Source organism: Canis aureus, chromosome 5 (genome assembly GCF_053574225.1).
Source record: "Canis aureus isolate CA01 chromosome 5, VMU_Caureus_v.1.0, whole genome shotgun sequence".
In the NCBI taxonomy this organism is placed as follows: Eukaryota; Metazoa; Chordata; class Mammalia; order Carnivora; family Canidae; genus Canis; species Canis aureus.
Window position 1 is genome coordinate 74,075,385 of NC_135615.1, and position 12,166 is coordinate 74,087,550.

The window sequence follows — 12,166 nt, forward strand, 5'->3', positions numbered from 1 at the left end:
GGTGGCCTAAGACTGAGGAGCTATGGGGGGGATGGGCTGGGGACTTGGAGCCCAAATGAGGTGAGAAAAAGTATTGGTAAAGTCCTCTGGGGGATCCCTGAGTGGCTCAGCGGTTTGGCGCCTGCCTTTGGCCCGGGGCGCGATCCTGGAGACCCAGGATCGAGTACCACGTCGGGCTCCCGGCATGGAGCCTGCTTCTCCCTCTGCCTGTGTCTCTGCTTCTCTCTCTCTCTCTCTCTCTCTCTCTCTCTGTGTCTATCATAACTAAATAAATAAATCTTTATTTTTATTTTTTTTTAATTTTTTATTTATTTATTTATGATAGTCACACAGAGAGAGAGAGAGAGAGAGAGAGAGAGAGAGGCAGAGACATAGGCAGAGGGAGAAGCAGGCTCCATGCCGGGAGCCTGATGTGGGACTGGATCCTGGGACCCCAGGATCATGCCCTGGGCCAAAGGCAGGCGATAAACCGCTGAGCCACCCAGGGATCCCTCTTTTCTTTTTCTTTCTTTCTTTCTTTCTTTTCTTTCTTTTCTTTCTTTCTTTCTTTCTTTCTTTCTTTCTTTCTTTCTTTCTTCTTTCTTTCTTTCTCTTTCTTTCTTTTCTTTCTTTCTTCTTCCTTTCAGATTTTATTTATTTACTTGAGATAGAGAGAGCACGAGCAGAGGGAGGGGCAGAGGGAGAGGGAGAAACAGACTCCTTGCTGAGCAGGGACCACCCCCCACCCCAAGATCATGACCCAAGCCCAAGGCAGATGCTTAACCAACCGAGCCACCTAGGCTCCCCTCTCCCAAAAATTAAGTCCTACCCATGGTCACATAGCGTATTCTGAGCTACCTATCAGGCCCCTCTACAGTGAGACAAGGATATTTCAGGTTAACTTTATTTGGGGGAAGAAAGGGGAGTGGGGGATGTGTCTTCCTTCTCTTTTAACAAATACTCATGGCATGACATAATCTGATGTATTAAATATTATACCTAGCCACAGACTGAAGACTCCATGCTTTTCAGAGTCTAAGATTTCCTCTTTTATCTCTAGACAGATAATGAGTTAAATTTCCCAGAGAGCAGTAAGGAGAAGATTGGGTGGAGATGAGAGATGAATCAGCCTCTGACACCCCCAGGGTGACATACCTGTCTGCTGCCCCCACAGACATTCCTGGCTCCTGACTCAGTGGGTAGGTGGGGCTAGGGGGGGTTCTGAGAGGAGCGGCACCTGCCCTGCAGAAACCTGCCTTCCTCCCCCTCTCCTTCACAGCAGGGAGAAGGGGTGCGGGAGGCCCTGTGAACAGAGTGAAGAATTGAAAAGAACAAAGGATGTAACCAGGGTAAGGAAAGTTTAACTTGGTGAATGTGCCAGGAAATTGGCCCACTGCACAGTCTTTTCTCATTGAAGACAATTCCTTTCTGCTGGGCCCTAGGGTGGCATTAGATTAAGAAGCCTTTCTTGATTCTTAGAAAGTCCAAGATACAAGCAGGGTAGCATAACATAATGCGGTTCTTTTCAAACTTATTTTTAACTCATGAAACTCCAGTATACAAAACAGACATATGTGTGGCTATTTTAGCCAAAGTGTGTGGGAACAGGGGAAACCCAGACTGCTGGGCTCCTGCCCTGTGGCAGTTTATAGGGAACCCTCTAAACACAATTTAGAAACAGCTGTTGTCGTTTAAAAATCATGGGCCTTGGAGTTAGATTCGTTCCACTCCCCAGACACACATGTTAATTGTATAACCTTGGTTATTAGGTTATTTAGCTGCTCTGAGCCTCAGTCTCTTCATATGCAAAACAAAGATGATAATATGTATTGCTGCGAGGATCAAGGTATGAAAGTGGCTGGCACATGGCAGTCATGCCAGCTGCTATCATTACTGTACTCTGTTCTCTAGGAAGAAGTGGGGCGTGTTGGTCAGATGTGCAATCTTGGTGCAAGCATCCAAAGTTAAGTTTTTGAGGCACCTGGGTGGCTTGGCAGTTGAGCATCAATCTGCCTTTGGCTCAGGTCGTGATCCCAGAATCCTGGGATTGAGTCCCACATCGGGCTCCCTGCATGGAGCCTGCTTCTCTCTTTGCCTGTGTCTTTGCCTCTCTCTCTCTCTCTGTCTCTCATGAAGAAGAAAGAAAAGAAAAAAGAAAAGAAAAGAGAAAGAAAAGAAACCAAGGACATAGCTGTAAACCCAGAAGTAGAATCAACTAAATATGAAATCATAACTGAATAAATGTTCTTGTATAAATGAAAGGAGTTGGTAGGATAGCATATCCAAAGCTCTGTATATGTGTTAGAAGAAGAGGGGAGGTAGCTAATCATCTTCTGACCTGAAGATGGGTTTTGAAATTTGGAAAACAAGTGGAAAAAGTTAAGCTGAGATAAAATGCACATGCCATGAAATTCATCTTTCTCAAAAGACAAATACCATCTGATTTCACCCATGTAGAATTTAAGAAACAAAACAGATGAACATAGGGGAAGGGAAGAAAAGAATAAAATAATATAAAAACAGAGAGGGAAAAAAAAAAAACAGAGAGGGAGGCCAACTCTTAACTATAGGAAACCAAGGGTTGCTGGAGGGGAAGTGGCTGGGGGGATGGAGTCATTGGGTGATGGGCATTGAGGAGGGCATTTGATGTAATGAGCACTGGCTGTTATAATCAATTGATGAATCACTAAATTCTACCCCTGAAACTAATAATATGGTATATTAGCTAATTGAATTTAAAAAAATCCTTCTCAAGTGTACAGTTCAGTGGTCTTTAGTATTTTCACAAAGTTGTGCACATCAACACTTTAAGTTTTTATTTATTTAAGTAATCTTTACACCCTATATGGGGCTCAAACTCACAAATCTGAATCAAGAGTTGCATTCTCTTCAGACTGAGCCAGCTAGGCACCCCAATAACAACACTATTTGAATCTGGAACATTGCCTCACCTCAAAAGAAATTCCGTACCCATTAGCTGTAGGACTGAAAATTTTTAAATGTCAAATTTAGGTCAGGGAGAGATGGCAAGAGATGCTCACTGAGACTCCACCCTGGGTAATAGAAAGTTTTAGAGAGATTATGTCATAAACGAAAAGATCTGGGACTTTCATGGCCAGAAGCTGGTGCCTAAGCCTGCTCACACCTAGCCATCTGATTTGGAGATACTCCAATCCACAGCATCTGCTTTTGAAATCTGTCAACACCAACACATTACCCTGGGGTAGCTCATTTCTTTCCCCATACAGGACAACCAAGAGTGGTATAGGATAGACAAAAGTCAGACTGAGAGAAAAGAAAGAAGTTCCTTTCCCAGGACCTACCTCATTAAGAGAAAGTCACCAGACCTGTCTGGTAAGAGAAACTGGGTCACTTCCAGAGCTGAGAAAGAGTCACTTGCCCTAGCCTAGAATCTCTGCCTGCTTTGGAACCTTGAAACCCAACACCCTTCCAGGAAAGGAGAGGAGAGAACTGGGGACTCAGAAGGCAGCAGAGTGGTCCTGCCAGCTTCTCCTGTAGAATTAGTAGCTCTGATACTTCAATTTCGAGTCTCATGGGTGTGACCAAATTTGGATTCTGGGGAACCTGATGAGGCTGCACTGAGTTCCCCGCATCATGCAGTGAGCATGCAGGCCAGTTTTGGCAATAAAGCTACTTCTCGGAATCCCTGAGATTTGGCCTGAGAATTGGCACAGAGACAGATAAATCCTAGACTACTGATGCTGGAAGGTTCAATCATAGCTAACATATATTAAAGATGCACTGTGGACTACTTTACATGCATTTATTTTTTTCAAATTTCATAGCAAATTTTTATTTTTTAGATTTCATTTATTCATGAAAGACACAGAGAGGCTTAGGCAGAGCCACAGGCAGAGGGAGGGGAAGGCTCCCTGTGGGGGGAGCCTGATGCTTGACTCCACCCCAGGACCCCTGGATCAGGACCTGAGCCAAAGGCAGAAGCTCGGCCACTGAGCCGCCCAGGCGTCCCTTGATCCCCATTTTACAAACGGGGACACAAACTAAAGCAAAGAGCCTCGGTCTAGGAGGGCTGGGATTCAAACCCGGGCAGTTTGGACACCACACTTTTCGTTAAGACTTTCGTCCAAACCCTTTGATACAGAGGGGGAAACTGAGAGCCAGAGAGACTTAATGGCTTTTCCAAAGTCGCACAGCCCGTCGAGGACAGTCCCAACCCGTGGGGCTCAGGGCTGCCTGGACCCTGCGGCGCCGCGGGGACGCCTCGGGGGCCGCGCAGCCGACCCGCCCGCGCGGCCCGCAGGTGACTCAGAGGGCGGGGCCTCCGCTTCGCGCACAGCCCGCCCCGTCCCGCTGCTCCGCGGACCCGAGCTCTCGGGCCGGGCGGGTGGCGACTTGTCTGAGTGAAACCGGGAAAGCGCTGCCCCCGGCGCTGGCCGGGCGGCCGGGGCCCCTCACGCGGGCTGCGCGTCGCGACGCCGGCGGGGCCGGGCTGGTGGCGGGAAGACGCCCCGCGCGCGTTCCGCCGCGCTCTGCCCCATTGGCCCGCCGGGCCCGGGGGGCGGAACCCCGAGCAGCTCCGTCCCGGGATTGGGCGGCATCGGCCTCGGGCCCGCCCCCGCCCCGCCCCCGCCCCCGGGCCGTGGAGGTGGGAGCCGGCCAGGTGGCCGCGGGTCCCGGCGTGTCGGGGCCGCGGGAGGGGGCGGAGGCGTTGATCTGGCCCGGCCTGGGCGGGCCTCCGCCCCCCGCGGCCCTGCCCACCCCGCCCGCGGCTCCTCCTCGCCGGACCCTTTCTTTCCGTCCCCGAGTCGGAGCGCTGGGGGCGGGGGCATCCCCTCTCAGATACGGGCTTTTAATGGCGGCGCAAGCCTCTACCCAGATTGTGCTCCCCTCCTCTCAGATCTGAGCACTGGATGGGCCTCTAACTCGCTTTCAAGGCCGGGGTGCTCGCTGCGGCTCACTACAACCTGTCCTTGCCGCTCGGACCTCACACCTGAGAGGCTTTCCTGTCCCCTCAGATCTGGACTCTTCAGCCCCCCGCCCTGCAGCCCTAGAGCAGCCTTAGGGCCGCCTTTGCGCTCCCCCGACCGTCCGGGACCAGACCAGCTTGCTGGGGGCCACCCTGATGGAGAGCTGGACCTCCTGCCCCCAGCCTCTCACCTGGGGTCACTGGCTCCAGAGTCTTGCCTGTGGGTCCCTGAGCCAGCCCCGTGAGAGGTCAAGGCCCTAAATCAGAAGTCAAGGTCTCTAAATCATAAGCCAGTCCTTGTCCCATCGCTTCGCCAATAACTGGAAGAGACAGGAGGAGTGTCACAGGGGAGCTTTATTGAGAGGAAACAGGGTCACACCCAGCAGACATGCTTTCCCTTTCATCCGGGTCTTGCGCGCTCTCACTCGTGCTCTCACTCGCTCTCGCTCTTTCACACACACACTCACACTCATCTCCAGGCTCTGATACAGTCCAGCTCTCAGCCACAAGGGTGGGACACTCCTCAATTCCTAAGATTCAGAGGCAACGGGGGGCAGGAGGGAGGCAGGAGGGGGAGGAAGTGGCCCGGTGGGCGGTGGGGTTTCGGGGAGGGGTGCGGAGAGCAGGGGTGGGCGGGCCCCGACAGCGGCAGGAAGAGCGAGTCCCCCGGCCCTAGCCGGCCTCAGCTCTGCTGCTTCCTCTCCTCGGAGCTCTCGTGAGCAGGAGGCAGAGCATTGGGGTAGGAGGGTCGGGCCTCGCACCCCACACTAGTCCTCTCTGCCACGGGCGGGCGGGGTGCTGGAGAGGGCAGGGCGCGGCGGGGAGGGCGCGGTGGGCGGCTCAGCTCTGGGGTTCCTCGGGAGCCTCGCCCCCCTCTTCCCCGGCGTTGTCGGCGGTCCACAGCGTCAGGTTGTCTCTCAGCAGCTGCATGATGAGGGTGCTGTCTTTGTAGGAGTCCTCGCTGAGGGTGTGCAGGTCAGCCATGGCCTCGTCGAAGGTGGTCTTGGCCAGTGAGATGGCCTCCTCGGGGCTGTTGGCGATCTCGTAGTGGAAGACAGAAAAGTTCAGGGCCAGGCCCAGGCGGATGGGGTTGGTGGGTGGCATCTCCTTCTTGCTGATGTCCATGGCCTCCTGGTAGGCGGACCGGGCTGAGTCAATGATGCGCTTCTTGTCGTCACCAGTGGCCACCTCGGCCAGGTAGCGGTAGTAGTCGCCCTTCATCTTCAGGTAGAAGACTCGACTTTCGGCATCCCCGGCCTCCTTGATGAGGTGGCTGTCCAGCAGGCCCAGCACCGTGTCACACACGCCCCGGAGCTCGGTCTCCACCTTCTCCCGGTACTCTCGCACCTCCGGGCCCTTCTCTTCCGAGCTCTCCTCATTGCCTTTCTGCTCGATACTGGACAGGACCCTCCAGGCAGCCCTCTGGCCCCCCACCACGTTCTTGTAGGCCACCGAGAGCAGGTTTCGCTCTTCGCAGGACAGCTCCTCACCCTTTTCCACGGCGCTCTTCATGAAGGCTGCCATGTCCTCGTAGCGCTCAGCCTGTTCTGCCAACTTGGCCTTCTGGATCAGACTGGCTCTCTCCATGGCTCTGGTGACAGACAGGCGGCGGGCTAACTGGCTGCCTTGAAACCGATGCCGGATTCTGTGCCTCTCCTGCTCTCTGCCTGCCTTTTGGCTGGAAGGTCTGGCCCCAGAGAGGGGTGGGGAGGGACCGAGGGCGGGGCTGGGGCCCGGGACCTGCCTCCCTCTGGTCTTCTCCCCACACCCTTTCCGGCTCTTCCTTAAAGGTAAAAGGCTGGGATGTAGGGTGAGTCATCGGGGCTCAGTCTGCGGGAGAACTCCGCCGGGCGTCGGCCCCACCTGCACAGGACACCTTTCCAAGCTCCAGGCTGCCCCCTCTTGTTCGGTGCTTTGATTCCATGAGTGCCCACCCAGATGCCCCAGTTTCTCAAATCAGATCCTCCTTCATGGTGTTCTTCCAGGGGCCAGGGATGGCTTCAACCAAGTGGCCGCTTCAGCCTGGCTAGAGCGCATGAAGACAGGTGCACCCAGGAGGATGGGGTTCTTAATCCTACCAGGTACATTTTCCACCTTGGTTTGGGTGAGATAATTATGTTTAGGTAGGGCTGTAGTTTCCCAAGCACCTTCACAGCCACGATTGGATTGAATCCTTACTATGTCTCTGTGAGATGGGCCAGACTATGACTTTTACTCCCACTTTAGAGGTGGGAATGCTAAGGCTCAGAGAGGGATGAGATTTGCTCAAGGTCACACAGCTAATAAATCCCCTGTATCCTACTTCCTTTGGCTTCTCTCGTCAAGGCCTCTGACTTGTAAGCTCCAGACTGTATTTAGAAGTGAAATCCAGGCTTCTTCCGGAGTCTACCTGAAATGGTTCTCTCCCTTGGTCATCACCCCCCCTCAGGGTTCCCTCTGAGGTCCCAGAATGCACAGGTGGCATCGTTCAGGGTGCCACTTAATGAGGTATTTAATGAGCGGCCCCTGACGCTCCAGCCCAGCCTTTGTAATTAGTCATCCAGTAGGTTTGTTGGACACCTTCCCCATCACAGCACAATTTTCCCTTTCAAGTTGGTGGCCTGTTACCACTTGTTTGAGGACCTACCCTCTGGCTCTCCACGCCAGGTCACCTACCCCCTCCAAGCCGCCTGCCATCATGTATCAGTGGGGCTCACACAGGGTGGGGGCCCAGCTCTCCTGCCTGACTCAGCCTGCCTTCTGTCAAAGGCTGGGAAGCAGGCCACTTGGGTGCTCAGCCCAATTTGGTTCCCCAAGGGGGACGCTAGCACCTGGAGAGAGAGACAGGACCAAGATAAAGAAGGTGGCGGTGACACATACCATTTTGTTTTATAGGGTAGCAGTACCAGGTGAGTGCTGCCTCCCCCAGTCTGCCTCTCAGAAATTTCCCTGTCCCTTCCCTTTGATTATGGCCCCCCCCCCTCTGGCCCCTGGTAGAGGACTCAGAGATGGGAGACTTCTCTCTTGCCAACCTTCTGTCCCTATTTGCTGGGATGCTGTTCTCATTCAGCCAGGAGTTTCACCTGAGGTGTTGGCCCTGTGCCTGTGAGGGTGGGTTCCTGCTTATCTGCCCCACCCCTAGCCAAGGCTCAGATGGGGCTCAGGGGTGGGGCTCCCCTCACTGGGATCCAGCCAGCCTAATCTCTGAGCCAGGGCCATTTCACAGGCCTGTCCCTCCCCGGTTCCTCTCCGTGCCTGAATCCCCACCTTCCCCTCCTGGAGGGAGGCTTAGCCCAGAACTCTGAGGCCCAAAGATGAGATCTGCCTTTTTGAAGGAAAAGTAGGAGCATGCCTGGGCAGATACTACAGGTTTTCCAAGGAAGCAGAAGGTATTTTAGGCTTGACATCTTTAAGGCTTTGCTCAGATGGGATCACTGACAGAAAACGATGGAAATGCACTAAAATACTAATTTAATAGAGGGTATTTTTAGGTGGTGGGATTCTGAGTGATTTTTTTGCTTTTGATTTTCCTACTTTTTTCAATGGTAGATATATATTATTTTTCTATAAGAGATAGAATAGCCTATTATCTTTGGAATCAGACTCTCTGGGCTTAATTTTTAGAAGCTGTATGGCCTTAGCAAGTGACTTAACTTCTGTAAGCCTCTGTCTTCCTAAGTGTAAAATGGGGCTTGTTGTAAAGATTAAATAAGTTGATGGAAAAGCACTTAGCAGAGTGAACGGTAACTATTATTATGTGAAAAAAAAATCTAACCAATCTTATGATGATAATCACATACACACAAAGCACTAACATGGGCTGGGTTTTGTGAAATGACAAAGGGCCCCAAACCAAGCCTCAGAGGAGGCCTGAACCCTGCCGAGTTGAGTGTCCCTAGGGAAGGGAAGGCAGATGAATGGTCAGATGTGCTCACTCAGCACTGCCTCCTCCCTCTTCATCAGACACTCCTCTGACCTATGCAGGCCCTAGGCCCTCAAGGACCTTCCTTTTAGTAGTCATCCAACCCAGGCTTTCCCAAGTCTGGGGGGTGAGGGTGGGGAAACTGGAGATCCCAGAGCACCAGATACCTGTAAGGCAGGGCCTGGCAGGCCTAGGAATTTTGGAGTTGCTGTGTCTCCAGGAAGGCAGCATCCTCTTCCTATCACTCAAGCCAGGAGACTTGGTGGTGGATCACACCACAAGCTCCATGCCCTCAGCACAGCCAGCAGAGAGAAGGGCATAAGGAAGCCTCTTCACTCCTCCCCCTCTCCTGCTTAGGGGTGAATCTGGGAGCTCGGCTGCCTAAGACCCTGCCCGCTCCAGCCTGTCGATCCTGACTCAGTTCCTGTCTCAGACACCTCCCTTTGCCTCCAGGGCCTCTGTTTCCCAAGTCCAGGAGCCCAGGCAGGCAGGAAGCAGCAGGCCCTGGCAGGGCACAGAGTTCCACCGTCAGCCGTCAGCCGTCAGCCGTCTGAGTCAGCAGGACAGGAGCTGGGGCTGCGGCCCAAGGGGGCTTTCCTCATCCTGCCTCTACCTTCCCATCCTTCCATATAGCATCCATCCTGCCAGCAGGTCCAAGGCCTCTGGTCCAAGAGGCAACAGATCCTTAGCTGGTAGTCACAGGCTTGTGGCTCAGAGAAGGCAGCAACCAGTTGCTATCTATCTCCACTGAGAACAGAGAACAGGACTCTGAATACAGCAGGAGGGACTCTGATTAGAATACAGAAAGAACTTCCTATGAAATTTTGTAGTCTTGGAATGATCAAATTAAACAGGTGACTGGAGGCAGGCAGGTATGGCACCTCTCCCCTTGCTTAGTTGTAAACAAGACTTCAGTTATCCAGCCAAGGGCTCACTCTACTAGCCGCCTTTAGGAGGGAATATTAGATTACTCTTAAGTGACTCAGCTATCCTGAGTCTTTTTTCTCCTTAAGGCGCTGTTGTTTAGTCTCCTACATCTCTCACACCAGTCCGGTCTAGGACATGGTGTGGAGTTTGTGGAAAGAGATGGAATGTCAGGCTACGGGACTGCATCCCAACTCCATTTTAAGGCATTTTAAGGCCTTGTGGGGAAAGAAGCCTGTTCCCCATCAGTACAAGGAGGCCAGCACAGATCCCCTCTAAGCCCTCTGATGGCTATGAATGACAGCCTCCAACTGGGTTTCTCCCTCTGAGATCCCCTCCTCTTGAGGCAGCCCTATTTGTTCCTTGGGTAGTGCAGAAGGGCCAGAGGTTGGGGCAGAGACTTGAGTTCATATCCTCAACTTGCTGCCTTATCAGCGGGGAGACCCTGGGCAGCTGCTGTGCCTTCCTTGCACCTCGGGTCCCTCATCTGTAAAAAGGCGGACATCACAGGTTCAGGTGAGAAAACGGGCCTGGCACTTGGCTGCTCCTTGCTAAATGGCTGCCATAATGGTTTTTTAGCTCCTACATACTGTGTATCTCAATGTGGGGCAGCAGCTGGAGAGAAGGAAAGTTCCATGAGACTGTTAACCTGGACTGGGTTCAGTTCAAGGGGTGACAGTCTCAGCTTGGGTTGGGACTTTTCAGAGATGAAGTCAACTAAGGCTTGAAGGTCTCTGGCACGGAGACCAGATCTAGAGGAACGGAGTGAAGAGCACACTGGCTACTCTTTCTGTGTCACTTCTGCCTTCACGGTGCCCCTTCTTTTAAATCTCTGGAACTGGGCAGCCCTGGTGGCTCAGCGGTTTAGCGCTGCCTTCAGCCCAGGGTGTGATCCTGGAGACCCGGGATCGAGTCCCAAGTCGGGCTCCCTGCATGGAGCCTGCTTCTCCCTCTGCCTGGGTCTCTGCCTCTCTCTCTCTCTCTCTTTCTCTAATAAATAAATAAAATCTTAAAAAATAATAATAATAAAATAAATCTCCCGGAACCAGTGGGGGTGGTGGCCCCTGGGTGGCTCAGTTGGTTAAGTGACTGACTCTTGGTTTTGTTTTGTTTTGTTTTGACTTTTTTTTTTTTTTTTGACTCTTGGTTTTGGCTCAGATCCTGATCTCATGGATCCCAGCCCAAGCCCCGTGTAGCGTAGCATCCAGCTCCGCACTCCATGGGGAGTCTGCTTGAAGATGCTCTCCCTCTGCCCCACCCCCACTCGCTCAATAAATCAATCTTTCAATCTCTGCAATGGCACGGACCATCTAGATAGAACAAGGCTGGCAGGGAGGGTAAGCCAGATGGTCTGCACACTCATCCTGGGCCTCACCCCTGGACCCCAAGTAAAGGTGGCACCAGACAGCCAAGGATATGGCAAGAAGAGGGAAATCTTTATTTTGGTTAAAAAAGGTACAGGACAGCAGACAAGCAGCCCCCAGCCATGGACTCAGCAGATTTCCTAGGCCCAGCCCAGTTTCCTTTAGTTCCTCCGAAGAACGCAGGGCTGTCAGAGCTCACTCAGTCCCTCAGTGCCTGGGGCAAAGGGTACAAGCATCCTCCTTGCATCTTACCTACTTGGGGTAGTGGGGATGGAGGGGGCTGTGGAAGGCCGTGGGAACAGTGTCAAACCGGTTGTGCTTAGAACAGTTACCGAACTTGTTCAGCAGCGTCATCAACCACCAACAGCCCAGAGGCTCCTGAAGAAACCTGCTCAGCTCCACTATAGCTATGCCTGATTCTGGGAGGGGGCAGGCTGTAAGGCCAGATTCCTGAAGAGTCTTGACACCTTACAGATCTGGGGAAGGGGAAGGGAAGTGGAAAGGGGGCCAAGTTTCAGCATGGTTATTATGTCATTGTGCTGACAGCTGCGTTATGGCTTTCTACACTCTGGCTGGCACGGAGTGGGGGTGGGGGCAAAGAGGCCAGCCCCTGCCCCCTGTGGGGGGCTCTAGAGAGCACACGAGTGGGGCAGGCTTGGGGGCAGACCCTGTAGGCACAGACGGTGGCAGATGGGCCACAGGTTAGGCAGGTGGAGGTGCCGGGTGCCTGGCTCCCCTCAGGCCACTCCTGGAGAGGCAGAGAGCAGCGGTCCTCAGGAGGTCCTTAAGCCCCCGCACACACTGGAGATCCCAGCAGGACAGCAAAGAAGGAGAAGAGAGAGGGTTAGCGGGATTGGGAAGAGAGAGGAGGCCTGCAGGGGTGCTGGTGGGGGGACAAGCACCACCCCAGCACCTGCCTCTTCCTCACAGAAGGGCTGAGGCTTGGGCAGCAGGCAACGAAGCAGGAGAGAAAACGGGCAGGTGAGAGCTCAGCAGAGACAGAAAAGCCAGGACACAAGTGTTAGTGACTGCAGGCTCCTGCACACCAGG

The 12,166-nt window shown here is 53.2% G+C and overlaps 2 protein-coding genes across 6 annotated transcripts in view; both read right to left on the bottom strand.

The window, feature by feature from the left end:
- The window catches only part of ZDHHC18 (zDHHC palmitoyltransferase 18), a 71,712-nt gene that overhangs the window by 20,655 nt on the left and 38,891 nt on the right, over positions 1-12,166 (bottom strand). For 2 of the 5 annotated variants that reach the window (XM_077898956.1, XM_077898957.1), the window contains one exon: positions 11,168-11,917. The exons of 1 other annotated variant lie outside the window; for it this stretch is intronic. In XM_077898956.1, coding sequence (XP_077755082.1) covers positions 11,819-11,917 — 99 coding nt within the window. In that variant the 3' untranslated portion in view covers positions 11,168-11,818. Of the gene's footprint in view, positions 1-627; positions 1,283-5,118; positions 5,248-11,167; positions 11,918-12,166 lie in introns of those variants that run through there. 2 more of the 5 variants (XR_013380479.1, XM_077898959.1) reach the window with 2 other exon arrangements.
- SFN (stratifin) lies at positions 5,421-6,625 on the bottom strand. The gene has a single exon (XM_077898966.1). The coding sequence runs from the start codon at positions 6,512-6,514 to the stop codon at positions 5,768-5,770; it is 747 nt and encodes a 248-aa protein (XP_077755092.1). The 5' UTR covers positions 6,515-6,625; the 3' UTR covers positions 5,421-5,767.